Source organism: Aptenodytes forsteri, unplaced genomic scaffold (assembly GCF_000699145.1).
Source record: "Aptenodytes forsteri isolate BGI_AS27 unplaced genomic scaffold, ASM69914v1 Scaffold168, whole genome shotgun sequence".
Lineage (NCBI taxonomy): Eukaryota > Metazoa > Chordata > Aves > Sphenisciformes > Spheniscidae > Aptenodytes > Aptenodytes forsteri.
Window position 1 is genome coordinate 1,524,556 of NW_008796047.1, and position 16,418 is coordinate 1,540,973.

The 16,418-nt window shown below is 39.6% G+C and overlaps 1 protein-coding gene across 1 annotated transcript in view; it reads left to right on the forward strand.

Moving 5' to 3' along the window:
- KCNU1 (potassium calcium-activated channel subfamily U member 1) overlaps nt 1-16,418 on the forward strand; it is a 57,231-nt gene that overhangs the window by 2,495 nt on the left and 38,318 nt on the right. Inside the window, 16 exon segments of the mRNA XM_019473906.1 lie at nt 1,195-1,256; nt 3,258-3,348; nt 4,114-4,225; nt 4,858-4,933; nt 5,387-5,462; nt 5,806-5,976; nt 6,418-6,509; nt 7,166-7,276; nt 8,767-8,872; nt 9,944-10,026; nt 10,854-10,923; nt 11,477-11,632; nt 13,584-13,696; nt 13,801-13,869; nt 15,789-15,878; nt 16,010-16,110. Of these exon segments, the coding sequence (XP_019329451.1) occupies nt 1,195-1,256; nt 3,258-3,348; nt 4,114-4,225; nt 4,858-4,933; nt 5,387-5,462; nt 5,806-5,976; nt 6,418-6,509; nt 7,166-7,276; nt 8,767-8,872; nt 9,944-10,026; nt 10,854-10,923; nt 11,477-11,632; nt 13,584-13,696; nt 13,801-13,869; nt 15,789-15,878; nt 16,010-16,110 (1,579 nt within the window).

Sequence of the window (16,418 nt, forward strand, 5' to 3'; positions counted from 1 at the left end):
AGCCTCCTTTTCTCCAGGCTAAACAACCCCAGTTCCCTCAGCCGCTCCTCATCAGACTTGTGCTCCAGACCCTTCACCAGCCTCGTTGCCCTTCTCTGGACACGCTCCAGCACCTCAATGTCCTTCTTGTAGTGAGGGGCCCAAAACTGAACACAGTATTCGAGATGCGGCCTCACCAGTACAGGGGCACGATCACTTCCCTAGTCCTGCTGGCCACACTATTTCTGATACAGGCCAGGATGTCATTGGCCTTCTTGGCCGCCCGGGCACACTGCCAGCTCATGTTCAGCCAGCACCCCCAGGTCCTTTTCCGCTGGGCAGCTTTCCAGCCGCTCTTCCCCAAGCCTGTAGGGCTGCATGGGGTTGTTGTGGCCGAAGTGCAGGACCCGGCACTCATACCTGTTCTTATGAGGACATCAAGTGAAAACACAAATATATGTCAAGTTTTGCAGTTCATATGATCTAGGTCACGCTTTTTCCTAATACAAATTTGTTTGGCCTGGGAAGATGATTTGGAAAGTTCCTAAGCAGGAAATGAGTGAAACTTGCCATCTGACATCTCCCTAGATCTGGCTGTAGGCAGACTGCTGGGTCTGGCTACAACAGTCTCTATCTTCTGGTCATTTCTGAGTGATTCAGCCCTGATGGCTTTCTTGGTGGCTTACTCTTTCAATGGGAACTGATTATAACAGTATTGGTGGTAATGATTTTTGTTATTTTAAATGCACATCCAAAGGATTAAGAGTGTTGTCTTTATCCACCAAAAAAGAATATGCCAATGACACATCTTAATGGAACTAAACTGCCTTGTTTTTAATCTGAGCATTCTTTTGTATATTAGATTTTGGTGGCTGCAAGTGAATGAGCAACTAGTCACATGGGTTTGATTCCCTGGCCTTTCTCAATGACAACCAGGGAACTGGAGTTACATGGTGAGCTGCATCCAACCTTCAACAGTAGCAAATTAACATGACAGTGTTTACTTACATTGGTTGAGATTTTGGTTCATTGTGCATATGCCTAACTAAAATCTCTATCTTGAGATTGCTGCAGAGTGTAGGTAACTTCTGCCTCTCCTGTAAGTCATAGAAAAACAGAAAAAGTGGTGGTTTAGATGTGTGCTTGTTTTAGATGGAAGCTGTGTTACTACCAGAGTAAGCCTCATAACATCCTCTTTGATGCCTGTGTTTTCAGGTGATACTGGTGTTTCTTCTGAATATTGGCGCTCTCATCATTTATTTTGTCAATCTTGCTGAGTAAGTAGATTACTGATGTTTATCCAAAAAGCTTGTTTAAACAAACGTTAGAAACAAACTGCCAAGCTGATATGTTTTCTAAGAGCTGGTTTGTGGCCACAGATCTGAGCCAGAGGAGCCTATGGGCACTGATATGTGACAGGCCCCTTTGAGGTCCATAGGTTGTCAGGTACATATTCCCCTCTTCCTTTAAGATGCCAATACTTTACAGGGATTACAGATGCCAGAAGAGCATACCTTGGGCATAACTGCATGATAGCAGCAGCCTGAGTAGTGCATGGAACTACACAATGCAGCCAGAAAGGAAAAATTGTGTTTTGTATCTTTCTGTTACAGCTGTTGAGGTTTCACTATATGTAGGTTTTTTGTGTGTATACCTTCAAGGCTGGATTTTTCAGAAGAACTGAGGACAGATGTCCAGATCCTACAGCTTTTGAAAAGGGTCCGGCACCCATTTTCATACAGGCATTTTCAAAAGCATTCAAAGCCCAGCTGTTGCTATTGCAATGTTTAGAGAATGCTAGACTTTTAATAAAGCTCACCACCCACTACCCAAAGCTCTTTTGAAAGTCTGGCCATCTATTTTTGGTATCTAAATGGGAATGGAGCTCTTCTGTAAAATCCAGCCTTCGGTAAACAATTTGATGGGAATAAAATAACGAGACTGAGTAGGAAAGCATGCTGTAGCCTCTACCAGTCTTCACCTGAATACATATATTTTGTAGAATGTGCTCAGGGGTAAAAAGTTATTAATATGTAAACCCCTTTGATTTAATAAGCCAAAGCATTGTTCTCAGTTCTTTGCTTGGACTGATACACAACACTGGAAGAATAAAATGGAATCATAAAATGGAATAATAAAATATAAAAGCTGTGGAGCACTCTGAACTGAATCCAATCAGCAGGGGTAAACCTGAGAAGCAGAATTATACATCAAGAGCAATCCAATATTGTGTTTAATCCCAAGACATTATAAATCTGACAAACATCTAGGAATAGTTTCAGAAGGGAAAGAGTTGGTTTTTTCAGGAATAAACAGGCAGTTAATCCTATTTACACAGAGTTCTTTCCATGAATAGCATTATACCTGTAGGCGAGAGTAGATGTTCACCTAGGCTGACCTACGGGACTAGTTTACTTTGTTGTGTTTCTGCTTTCAAAATACCCCCTGCATGGGTGGAGGAAGAGGTGCCTCAGATGGCTCATAATTGATGTACCTAGCTTGCTGTCAGCCTGATACAGGCAATATGTCAGCAAGCGAGTGTGAGAATGTGGCCTGTAATCTCTTCAGGCACTGCCAAACATCCGCTGTTGGACCAGGTGGTGCCAGTGGGAAAAATCTTATTCCCACAGCTTTCTACTGCCAGATTTTACCACTTGCATCAGTCTGCACTGTTACACTTTGTTTGAGCTCTCTGTTTGAGCACTCTGTAAGCCTATTTCATGCAAGGTCAGTGAGGCTGGCCTAGAAAATTTAAATTGGTGTTGTAAGCTAACCTGGCAGACTTTGATGGAAACTACTCAGTGCTTCAGTTACTCCCTTGGCAGTTAGAAGGCCATGTTCAGAAGGGGTTCAGTGAGAAATAGCTACAGGAGCTCTCTCTTCTGCTGGCTAAGCTGAATACAGAAGAGTATACTGGTCCACAGGAGAAGGGTGAAACCGTTTTCCTGAAGAAGTCAACAGAAAGATTTGCATAAGCACTCTACAAATATATGAAACCCAATCTTTCCAGTATATTTGCATGATAATGTCATGTTTTAACATGCTTGCTTATGCTAATGAAAACCTGCTATTAACAGTCACTTATTCTGCCTAACTCACTGACAAAGTAGAGATTTAATCTACACAAAATTGTGAATACATTTAAATTTTGGTTTAGTGATTATTTCATAATAAAAAATGAAACCAAATGTCACTTTATAGCCACTCTATTGTTTGTTTGTTTGTTTGTTTTTTTTTTCCCTTCCCTCCACTGGCTGTGATGTCTATTTCCCAATTAGAGCAGAGGAATTCAAGATCTCCTTTCCAGACAGCATCCTTTATGTAGATACAGGCTTCAATGCATTCTTCCTCCTTTACTTTGGATTACGGGTAAGGGCACTTATGGGAAAGTTGAGTTAAAAATGAACTATATTTGGGAGCAGTTTACCTGTGTGGACAGCAGGTGCTCTATAGTATAATGTTTGATTGCCTTAGCTTAACTCAGAGCCAGTCTGGCTTTCCACTTTTTCTTGTAATTACTTTATTTTCTCCCTTTGGAATCTTGTTACTTCCAGCATTTCTGCAACATTTCTCAGCTCACACGTTAGCCTTGTCTGTCTTTCTCCATGTCTTTAAACCACTGAATGAATTAGTCAGGTCTCTCTTCAGCTTCTCTTGAACAAACTGTATAGCTGTGTGCCATCTGTTGTTAAAATTACATTAGTTGCACTGGTGTGAAATACGTTTTGGTTGTAGCTTTTGACATTAGAACTTTTGTCGAAGTCATTAGAAAACAGGATATTCCCTGTTATAGATTGATGTAGTGAGGATGGGGTCTTGCCTGCCCTTTGATTTTATAATTCATTGTTACTGATACTGCAGTACCACAGAGAAAGACACCCTAGAAAAAAGATGAAGGGGGCAGGAGAGAAAGAGAGCATCATTATACCTTTGGGTCCAACCCATTTTGTGTTCTTGGGGCTCCAGCCCAAGCCTTTCTGAAACAAAACAAGAATGTTAAGGGGGTGTCCACAGAAGCCAAAACAATAGAGAAGGAAGCAGACTGCAAAAATGGGTCTCCTCAGGGAGCTGCCTTCTTGCTCCAAGACCCACAATCACACAGCACTGATGCTTTTTGATGTTATTAATCTTTAGTTTGTGGCAGCAGATGACAAGCTGAGGTTCTGGCTTGAGCTGAATTCTCTTGTGGATTTCTTCACGATCCCTCCAGTTTTTGTTTCCTATTATTTAAAGAAGAATTGGCTTGGTAAGTAAGACTTGGAGATCCTGCTTTCCATCCATGGTGTTCTGCATCTTACATCAAGACTCCCTTCAAGTTTATTTTGATTCAGGGAGGCTTTGACCATCAGTATGAAAACTGTTCTTTGGGAGCAAAATTATGCCTTGTTGGCAAAAACGCCTTTAATGTTGAGGGGCTTGTAATTTACCCAAGTCTGTCTCCATTCTGTTTATATGTCTGCCGGGGTTTTAGTATCTCAGCAATCACTGTACCTGACCCAACTGGATGACAAGTTACCCAGCAGGGAAGCAAAGATGGTACCCTGATTTTTTGTGAATGACTTTCTTGCATGCTCTGGGATCTATAGTCTAGTAGACCTGTATGTCACTTAAGCCTTCAGGTTACAGCTCAAAGGAACTGCAATTCTTAATTTTTCTCATAGTTCAAGGCCTCCTTTGAGGACATAGGTGGAAATCCAGTGATATAAAGTCTCTGGATACTGAGCAATGTTATCCTTTCTTACCAGGCTTGAGGTGGGATCCACTATAAATATGTGGAAAACAAAGCATGCATATTTAAACATATCTGAATACGTGGACACACTCTGCTTCTAGACAGATTTTTTTTCCTTCTCCTCTGACTGTCTCACTTTTCTGCAGGTTTGCGTTTTTTGAGAGCACTTAGGTTGTTAGAACTTCCGCGAATACTACAGTTCCTCAGGATCACAAAGAACAAGTAAGTTAAAGCCTTGCCAAGTATGCTTGGAAGCCTAACATTCTCCCTGATGTGTGTATTTTGGCTGACTCAGGTAATAAAGGAAAATAGTAGTGTTGCATATGGAAAAAAAAAGACTATCAATAATATTGCACTGGAAATTGCAAAAAATTTTATAACCATCAGCTCAGTGAGACTCTGGTGGTGGGGAAATGAGTGGAAATCATAAATGCAAGAAATCTTGAAGGTTTTAGAGATTGATAAATGTCAAAAATGGGATTATTTGACATGTTGCCTATGATAGAAAGGGCCGGATGTAGGAAGATTTTCTAATCCTAAATCCTTCGTATGTAATCTTACACTCACTAGAGAAGAGTTTTGTTGAGTGAAGTAGGGTCATGTAGGAAATTTTAACTCTGGCAAAGATTACGTTACATTTTAAATGTCCTGGGATTTTTCCCTTTCTATCTCCAGTTATTCAATCAAGCTCTCCAAGCTCTTTGCTGTATTTATCAGCACCTGGCTCACAGCTGCAGGATTTATTCACCTGGTATGTATAATCTGCTACACATCCTTCCTTGTCACCTTAAATCAGTATTGTCATGTGAGCTTTGGGTATATGTTTTTTCCTAACAAATGCAACATTCTCTTAGGAGAGAACAAATCTGTTGTACCAGGACAAAGCATGACTCAAGCCAGTGTAGTTTACTTGCATATGTTATCAGATGTGGTTCTGTTGATACAATACCCCCCCATTCCCCTCCTGGTAATGAATCACTTCTGCAATAACTAAAATAGTGCTAATTTTTTAACTAAATAATTGTGAATTGGAGATGGGCTGAAACCAAAACCAATTTAAACAACTTCTTTTCTCTTTTCCCGCCCCCGGGCAGGTAGAAAACAATGGAGATCCTTGGGTTCAGCCTGCAAATTCCCAGTCCCTCAGCTATTTCAAATGCATGTACCTAGTAATGATGACTATGTCCACTGTTGGTTATGGTGATGTCGTGGTTCAAACAATGTTGGGTCGAACCTTCATTTTCTTCTTCATTATTGGTGGCTTGGTAAGAAACCTATATTACCTTTCTGAAAATAGCAGCTGGGGACAGACAGTGAACAGCAGTGTCACCACAAACTTGATCTTAGCAAGGTTGCCGTAGGGATTAGACATCTATGAGCAAAGAGTTTTGACATTAAGTATTTACTGGCATGGCTATAGAGTAATTTTCTTTTCTATCTTCTAAGAGCTGTCAGGGCTTCTAGTATTTCTTCCTGCGGCTGTAAATACTGGCAAGAGCCAAAATACTGGACAAAATTAATCCAAGGTATCAACGGCATAAATCCATTATCACTACATCATACAGTTGTACATTCCTGCCAGTGATTTTAGGAATCAGAAGTAAATTTCTCATTGTTGCTCCACATAATTTAAACTCTCACAAATTAATTTATCATGGTTAGGAGAGACAGAATTGGCTCTGAGATGATTTTTCTTGATGTCTTAGGTACTATTTGCAAACTTTATCCCTGAAGTTGTGGAAATTGTTGAAAGCCATAAAAATTACAGATCCTCCTATGAAGTGGTGAGTGGGAAAAAGTAAGTATGGTTGCTGTTTGTCTTTGGAAAATAAAAATCAGGTCAATGACTAGGCTGGGAACCAGCTCAGAAGAAATAAGAAGCTAAATAAAGCTTCCTGTAGTAATTTAAATGAAATCCTGAAACTTAGTCTTGGTTGATCCTTACCTCAAGACTGTCTGAATAAACCTTGTCAACAGCGCTATTCAGCATGGGCTTTATTTTCAAAGGAAGAGAAGCTAGCTGACATGATAACCTAACTTAGAGATTGAAGAGACCTATTTCATTGGTGGTGGTGGTGTGGTTTTTTCAGTGTAGGTGTGGTGTGGTTTGGTTTTGTTGGGGGGGGGAGGTTTGTTGGTTTTTCAGCCACTCACAGGACTGGGCAGGTACAGCTTTAACCAGGTCTTATAAAGTTCCTTCTGTGACTCTCTGTTTTTGGGATGTCTACCATTCACTGCTTCTAACTCTTACAGTTCCTCTTCCTTTCCAAAGTAAATGCTGAAGTACATAGTCACGATGGATGAAATTTCCATCAAACCAAAAACACACACTGTTTTCTGCATTACTGGGATTAGTATACTACAAGCAGGTGTGTAGTTTCATACAGTGTCAGCTTTGCAACAACCAGTCTACTATTTTCAAAGTGACAAATCTTGCTTGATCTCTTCCTGTAGCTATATTGTTGTCTGTGGTAATATCACTCTGGAGAGTGTCACTACGTTCCTACGAGACTTTTTGCTTCAGGACAAGGGAAATGTTTGCACAGAAATCCTTTTTTTGGGAGAGTAAGTATCCTTATTTGTCTGAGATGTTTCACTTTGATTGTCTGAACATTTAGGGGAAATGTGGGAGGTCTGAAAGTAAAGGAAGGCAATGCTGTGTAATTAATGGGAGTTACAAACCAAGTTGCAGCAATGAAGCATTCATGCTGGAATGTTCATGACAATGTTTTCTGTTGTGATGAATTAAAAAAAATGTTTCCCTGTAAATTCCATAGTAAGCTAGCTTTGCCAGATACACCTGACTTTAAGTCTTGCCAAGTCTGGCAATAAAATAATTGTCAGCTGTCTCAATTTCTTACGTTTTTTCATCCTGGGGAGAAAATTTGTAACTTCCACTTGGTCATGCTGCCGTATGGCAAAGGGAAGAAAGTGAAGCCACTTTTCTGTGCCAAAAATACCAGGCATTTCAACTGTCCTGTCAGATCCTCTTCTTCTGCCTAGCTGAAGCTATTAGACATGTTTCTGAAAGCAGAAGCTTCAGAGGGAGGTGGTTGCTGGGAGCACAAACACGATTTTACCTTGGAATGCAGTGGAGGTGGGGCAAGAGTTGAGCAGAATATTACAAGCATCTCTTTTGAAATACCATGACATTTTGAGAGAGTTGTTGAATTGAGGATGCATGGAAATGAGGTACAGGAATGGTTCAAAGACAGGAAAAGCGCTTTAGAGGAAGAGATGTAGAGTTCAGTCTGTTTAGCGTAACAGGAGAAGGATAGGGAGTTTGGCTCAATTAAAGTGCCTAAGTAGCTTCGCAACCAGTATAAAAATCTTCTTTAATCTGGAAAAGATAGGCATAACAAAAGGAAATAACTAGAGTTCAAAGTTGAGCAAACTCAAGTAAGAAGCAAGGCATGCATTTTCAAAAGTAAGAAGTGATTATTAATCACTTCTCAAACTGCTCAGAGAATGGTGGGTGGATTTTCAAACTCCTGTCTTTAAATCAAGATTGGATACCTTCCTAGAGGGCATGCTTCATTACTGGGATCAATGTAGGAATATCTTGATAATGTATCGTACAGCTCACGTAGAAGAGAATGTTACAGAAGTTCCTGGATGAGATACAGTTTGCATAAATTGTATAAGAAAATAACACTTGAGTTGGAGAGAACGTTGAAGTTCAGCAGTTTCATTTGAAAAGAGAATGCAGAATCAAGCCCTAGGAAGTGTCATTTGCTGACTCTTGTGGAGTAACAGTGAGCTGTAAAATTAGAGTTGCGTGGATGGCTGTGGAATGATACTCATGAAAAATTAATGACAATAGCAGAAAACAGGAGAAATCCAGGAAACATTTCCATGACTGTTAAGTTTTATAAAAGCTTGTTTGCATTAAAATCTAAACTATGTACTTTAACTGAGCTGCCAAAATCCCTGTAGCTTTTTTTAAACAGCAAGTAGTTATGGCAAATAGCTTCTCTGAGAAATGGAGACTTGCAGAGAATGTAATTATGAGAGATTGATGGATTCCCCCCCCGTTTCTTGTTTGTACTGAATAGGTCTCTTCCTAGTCTGGAGCTGGAAGCTGTGTTCAAATGCCATTCAGCCTACACAACTTTCTTTTATGGCTCTGCGCTAAACTCTGAAGATCTGAAGAGAGTTGGGGTAAGAACTTCATCATTTGCCCTTTCGTGTAGATAAGCCAACCTTGTGAAAATCTTGTCCCTTATGAAGGGATGCTTGAGCTGCATTTACTCAATTCATGTTGAGATTTACACTTAAAGCAGCTCCGCTTATTTTAGTGGTACCTTTTGCATACCAACATATCACTCATGGGAACTGAGAATGCAAGAGTCAGGCATAACAGACTTTTCAGGCTATAAATTTTTCAAGCACTGAAACAGGAAAAATAAAGAGGAAAGCCAAACCGATCATCTGGTTTTGAAAGAGGAATGTTATGGAGTGTGGTATTTCTGGAAATTGTATTTAAATAATTGGAATAGCCCTTAGCTCATCTTTAGAGCATGCATCATATTTGGGTCTCATTCATGGACATCCAGAAAAGAAGACACTTTGTGTTTTGAAATACTGAAGACTCAGCAAAATATTCCAATAGAAGCAGAAGGAATGGACCTGGATTAAAGAAGAAGAAAAACCAAAAAAATCCAAACCAGCACTACCAACGAACAAAAAAACCACCACTGGCTTTAACTTTAGTGTGGTTTCTATTTGTTAGTATCCTGTTTGAAATACAGTGGTAGATCTCCACCCAGTTCCCAGCAGACTATAAAACCTCCACCATAAATGAAACTTTGTTGTTGTTGTTAACGACTTCATTACATAGCCCTAGTATTGATTAGATGACTGACAGAGGTCTTCTGACCTGCCCAAATATTGACCCTTGAAGTGTTTTGGCTGGACATTGCTGGGGAAGAATATAGCAAAGCTGCCTATTTTGTAACCTCTTCTAGGAAGATGTTAGCGCTGGAAACTTAAAAATTTCACATGTTCCAGCACTTTGAAAATAGAAATATGCATTACATACTGTATGTTTGACTGGAGCTGTGTCACTGTTGAAATGTTCAGGCATATGTACAACTCCAAGTAATAGGATCATGATGATCTTACACAAGTTTTTAACTAAAGACATGTGCCACTAAGTCAGCTCGCTATCGGAGATTGTTGTACTTCATATGGGGTTAAACCCTGACTTAACTTTTCTCTCCTGGGATACAGATGGAATCTGCGAGTGCTTGTCTCATTCTAGCAGATGTTCACTCTCCACAACCTTATACTGAAGATACTTCCAATATCATGAGGTAGGATGAGATACTTCAGTGCTTTCATTCTCTGTCTGATTGATATTAACAGTGACACAGATAGTGCTGCTGGCAGGGGAACATATTTGTCCTGTCACGTTTTTTTCTGCCCGGAGAACTCTGAAAGCCAACTGACTGCTTTCTGCTATGATTTTATCAGATATGTTGAAGGATTGAGACAGGTAGCAGCTGTGCAGCCTTTCAACCCCATACAGAATATAATGTTACTAAATATGGTGTAATTACCTTCTTCAATATCCTGAATATTAGCAGTTGAGAAGTCTGGCTCCTTTACACTGGAGAGAGTTGCACACTACTGTCTGGTGCAGCTCTGCTGTCAGATCTAATAATTCTACACATCTTCGTACTGGGCAGACTTGAATTGGGGACTCCCTTAGTACTGCTGGATTATGTGAATCTGATGGCATAATTAGCATATGTCCAAAACAGTCCAGAAGTCCAAGTTCCAAATTGGATTATCTTTATTTTCTATTTGTAGGGCATCTACTGAAGTGGAGTTATTAGTTTATGAATGAAATTTACAGGTGAAATTGGCGAAGTAAATAATACTTGTTGCCTCTCTTAGCTCTACACTTTCAGTGGGATGCAGGTATGATTCTTCACCCTGTGTCCAAGCCATGTGCCATTATCTTAAAATCTTTTGATGGTGACTACCTTCCTCTCCAGATAGTGGACATTGGGTCATATGCCGTTCTTTGTCACTACTCTCCAGTTGCTATCTGCCAGAGTAAGCTAGTCTGACTTGAAAAATGAAAGACCCTAGCCAGAACCAAGCATATTAATCAGAAGTTATATCTTTTATACAGAGTGCTGTCTATCAAGAATCGCTACCCGAACACAAGAGTAATTTTACAGATAATTCAGTCTCATAACAAGGTATCACAATTGTCTGTCTGTCATGCGGGTTGTCAAGGTTGAAATTCTGGCCTTTATGGAATCAAAAATCTCTGCCTTTCATAAAAACAGGATCTTTATCCAGTGTCTCTTACTCATCCAGTTACTAACCTATCTAGAATATCTTTTAACATTACTAAAAATAAAGAATAACTTTTTGTTTGTTTTTGTTGTTTTTGTCAATTGTCAACAAATGCACATTTAATGTTTAAAAAAAAAAAACTAAAAAACCAAACTCGCCCAAAGAACCTCAGAAGTCCACTTCGCTATCTGTTAGCATATTCCAGCACAGATTTTTGAAAGGAAAAAAAAAAAAAAAAAAAGATGAAGGCAAAAAAGACAAGAATCATCATTTTACGGGAACATTGTGGCCTTGGCTATCTCTATGCTGATCTGTAATCACTTTCTTACTCTGAAACAGGTATACCTGCCGAACAGATGAAGGCAAGAAAGACAAGAATCATCATTTTACGGGAACATTGTGGCCTTGGCTATCTCTATGCTGATCTGTAATCACTTTCTTACTCTGAAACAGGTATACCTGCCGAACATCCCCAACTGGGACTGGAGGACAGGAGACAGCATCATCTGTTTTGCTGAACTGAAGCTAGGCTTCATAGCACAAAGCTGCCTTGTTCCTGGTTTGACTACTCTTCTAACCAATTTGTTCATTGTGAAAGAGGATACTGAGGTACGTCCTTCACTTGTCTAAATAATGTGAATACAGCCCAGTGGGATCTTCTCTGAAATATGTGCCTGATTTCTGAGTAGAATCTGCAGCCAGTTCTTTTGAAGCTTGTCTTGATCATGCTGGGATTAAGCTTGGCACAGACGGCAAGAAAACCTAACAGACTATTTCTAATTTAATACTTGAATTCAGTGCAAGAGGTGAAAAGAGTGCTCTAGAGCGTGCTGAAGCAAAAGAACCTAAGGAGGCATTTTACAATAGTGTGCAAGGAGGTGTCAAAGCAAAGGATGGCCCACAGCAAGCCATGCTGCTGCATTTAGCTGATATGTGGAAACACCTTGTCTGTTGCTATAGGTTCAAAAGCAATAATGTGATGCTAGTGCTCCCCTGATCTGAGAGAACACAGTAAATCAGTTTTGGTTACTGCACGGCATGGACCCTGTTAGCTTCTCTGCGTCTGTGCTTGATTCCATTCTGTCTGGCGTTCATAACTTGAATCTGTGCTTAAAGCACTTTAGCAGAACCACTCCTGTTTGACACCCCCAAAAATGGGCTGAAAATCCATCCAATGTACCCCTTCCAGTTAATAGCATGCTTTTCTTCAGTATCCTTTTAGGCTTATTTATTTCTTTGGTTGGGTCTTATGGGGTAATTTACACAAGAACAGTGACAATTAGAAATCCTGTCATCTCTCTGCAAGGAAGGTGATCCAAATTTATCCTCCTTTTATCTGCCTTTCCTCATCAGTACCTGCTACAATGCAAAATTGATAAACTACATATTAACTTTACAGTACACAAGTCACTCAGATATTTCCAAATCAATACCAGAAGATTTAATAAAAACATAAAAAGACAGAACTATTAGGCGTGAAGCTGTCTGAACAGTCTCAGGTTTGCTGGTCCTGCAGTGGACATGCTTTTGCTATCACCTAGTGGCTATATGTGATACTTCACATTAATCTTCTGCACAAAAGAATTTGATTGCTATTTCTCTCTTCAGGGACTTTTCATTCACAAAATTAATTTAGACAAACTAAATAGATATCAGGTGAAATAAATACAGAGTTTATCCATGCAGAAGTTGTATGTAGAATTGGGCTGCTTGTTAAACAGCTTTTTCATTGACATGTGCTGTTTCATTCAAGGCCAAATATTTCATAGACATGGCAAAGCTAGCAAAACTGATATCTTAAGGTTTTTTTAAGCATACTATGAAAACTCATCAAACTTTTTAAATTGGAAAAAAGCCTCATGTCAAAATCCATTAAATAATTTTTATTAGGAAAGCAACACTTTTTTACACATTTTTAGTAGCCTATTAAGTTTTATGTGGAAGGCATTCATATGCCAAGAGAATAGCATATACTGTGACACAATGAGTGGCAGTCTAAAACCTGAAGGAGCTGTAAGCAGTAGAGTGTTTTGCTGCTCTAACTACCTAGGTATATACAACCCTTCCTTAGTCACACAACTACCAAAGAAGAAAAAAAGTGCTTATACTGGAGTAGATGATCGCAGTTCAGCAATAAATCACACCTCTAATAACTGTATTTATGATTGGTAAAACTTAACGCAAGACCAGTCCTCATTTGAATAACTAAGGAGGTAGGTTAATCTTATTGCAAAGTAAGGTGTAACTTTCCTCAAATAATGGGCTCCCAATACTTTGCAGTCATGAAATTTCCCTGTAACTTTATTTGTATGCAGTAATAACACCTGTTCTTCGATGATAATATGAATTGGAAGTGTCTAGAAGGGTTCAGACTTTCCCTGCTCTGTTGTTTATTAACTCAGATGTTGTCTCTGACAACATATAGCTGACATCATTCTGCTTCCAGTAACTAAAGGCCTTTGATCTAATACCGTGTGGTGTTAGAGTATTGGCCCAGTGTTAGGTTACATATCCTACTTGCTTTGCCTTTCAATAAATATGTTATCATTGATTCTTTTAGACAAAGAGAAAATACTTGAAGGACAAAAAGCTTCTGGAAGACAAAGACTACAAAGTAATGACTTCTCAGCTCTCCAATGATTTTGAAGACATGACTTTTATAGAGGTTTGTCGGTATGTGGTACAGATGTGGTTGTTTTTCTGTTATTTCCTTCCAGATGTGTCTTTTCACAGTACAGAGATGATGTGACTAACTGTGACTTGCTTTCTGTCCTCAGGTTGTGCTTTGTAAAACTGAACCTTATCCTCTTTGGAATTGAACTCAAATTTGGCAGTCAAGGGGAGAGGTAATTGTCTGGGAGATGATTTTTCTAGTAAGAAGTCAACTAATTCCAAACTAACAATTTCCAAAGAACTCAGAAGAAACATGCCCCAGGGTCTGCACAGGTTTTATACACCTCTTACCTTCCTATGCACAGTATTTAGGAGACAGGATCAAGATGTTGTTCCTGGTTACTTAAGCACTGGGGTGAATTTTACCATATACAACAATCTCTTCTGTCTCTTCTTTTCTCACAGATAATCAGGCGATGGGAGATGAAACATCATTCTTACCTTCTATTCCACATGCAAACAGCATAGGTCTCACTTTGATTTGGGGTGACACAGTCGTATTTATTTTCATTGGTAAAGGAAACTCCTCATTTTTTTTAGCCACATGAGTTTACAGAGGCTCCTAAATGCTATAAAGTGTTGTCATAAAGGGATGATTTGTCAATGCTGGCAGCAGAGCTTTTGTTCTCTGAAGCTGATCTGGTCCTGGGCCAGATAACACTGTCTGTTCTAATGATGAAATATAAGACATCCTAATGGGGAAGCTGGAACTAGTTCAAAAAGGGGAATATATAAGTGCCATAGATCTTTAAAAAGCTTGAGAAATCACCCAGAAAACGCGGACTATTGAGTGCAATTATTTCTCTTTCCACTTTTTATGAAGGAAATGGCTGTTTTGACGAAACTGTAGAATAGAAACTCTGAAAACAGAGGGTTGTAGGGAAACACTGCTGTGAGAAATACATTGGGGCTCTCTTCCAGAAGCGTTGAATGAACTCTACACTGAAAGAAGTCAGTAGATGTAGTTGCTTAGCACTAATGGAAAACAGGCCACAACTCAATCCATTCTTCCTTGAGTTCATACACTGTCTGGCTGAAAACAGAATGATGAAAAGAGAAAGCAAGAGGGAAAAGGAAGGTGCATGCTCTTTGAGAGATAGAGACTATATTTTTGCTTTCTTTACACAACAGTTGGCACAGAAGAGAGATCTATTCTAAAAGCGGGATCTCTAGATGTTGCTACAATATCTGTAGTAATAATTAGTCATTCATATTTTGTTTATCCTCTGAGCCATGCATCTGGAGGAGCTGAGTACAGGCCACCTCTTGTGTGGAAGGAAAACGTTAACAACCTTGTCATCTTTCCCTATGCCATTCACACTACCAGTCTTCATTAAAGCTGGGTTGAAAGCAATAGGGATTTGGACTGTGCTCGTACCTTGAGTGGTCTTCGTAGGGGAAACTGGTAAATTTAATGATGTTGCAGGGGATTCAACATAGATGTGGTTAAAGCAGCCCAGCAGGGATACTCACTCTGGATGTAGAAGGGGGAACCATTAGAAAATAAGGTTTCCTCCCCTTGTTTTACCTGGCATGTTCAGCATTAGAGCAGATACCTCAAACCCTGCACATCCTTAGTATCTTCAGTTGCAGAGAAACCTGTATTTTAAGTGTGAGTATTCAGGATTTTCAGTGACCCCATGGAGAAATGGCCCATCCAGGCTGAAGTAAACTGTGATTTTATTACATTAAACATGTTAAAAGATAATGTGGTGGAAGTGAAAGCACCTGTTTCCTATGAAGTTTACAATTTAGCAAATTAGAAAAAAAAAGCCACCAAATCTTCAGAGTTGAATAAACTGCAGAAATCGTAACAAAAGCTGATTTGCATGCTTTGAGTCCCTGTTCTTCCACAGCTCCCCCAGGTTTCTGTGGACAGTAAATTCCCTTTATGCCATTGAAAAAGCATGTTAACTTTTTCATGTCTCATGTCTCTCATAAGTCACAGAAGCTATAACAAAGAGGATTAATGTAAGATAGTGAGGTGAGAGGAAACTGTTATGATGATATAGTCTGAATTCTCACAACAGAGGCAAAAAATATCACCAGGTAGACAAACTGTGATTACTCTTTTGATTGTTTCTCAATACAGTGCTATCCTGATCAATCCATCTGCACAGATAAAGCTTCATCGGAATACAATGGGCTTTTTTATTGCTCATTCCCTGGCAGAAGTCAAAAGGTAGGACTCCCTGTTACTGTTTTGTTGAAAAAAGATCTAGAACAGAAAAACTTTCAAGAGCAGACTAGTGCATTTATTCTCTCATCAGTTAAACACAATTCAGTTCTGCCTAATTCACTTCTGTTTTCTAGGGCGCAGTTCTATTGTAAAGCCTGTCACAGTGATATACAGGATCCAGAGCAGATTAAAAAATGTCAATGTAAGAGCAGACTCTACTCAAAACCTTTCTCAGGTAATTTTTTTAAAATCTGTTTCTCACTGTCCTGGTTTCGGCTGGGTTAGAGTTAATTTTCTTCCTAGTAGCTGGTATAGTGTTGTGTTTTGGATTTAGCATGAGAATAATGTGATAACATGCTGATGTTTTCATTGTTGCTAAGCAGTGTTTATACTAAGTCAAGGACTTTTCAGCTTCCCATGCTTTGCCAGCGAGGAGGTGCACAAGAAGCTGGGAGGGGGCACAGCCAGGACAGCTGACCCCAACTGGCCAAAGGGATATTCCATACCATGGGACGTCATGCTCAGTATATAAGCTGGGGGGAG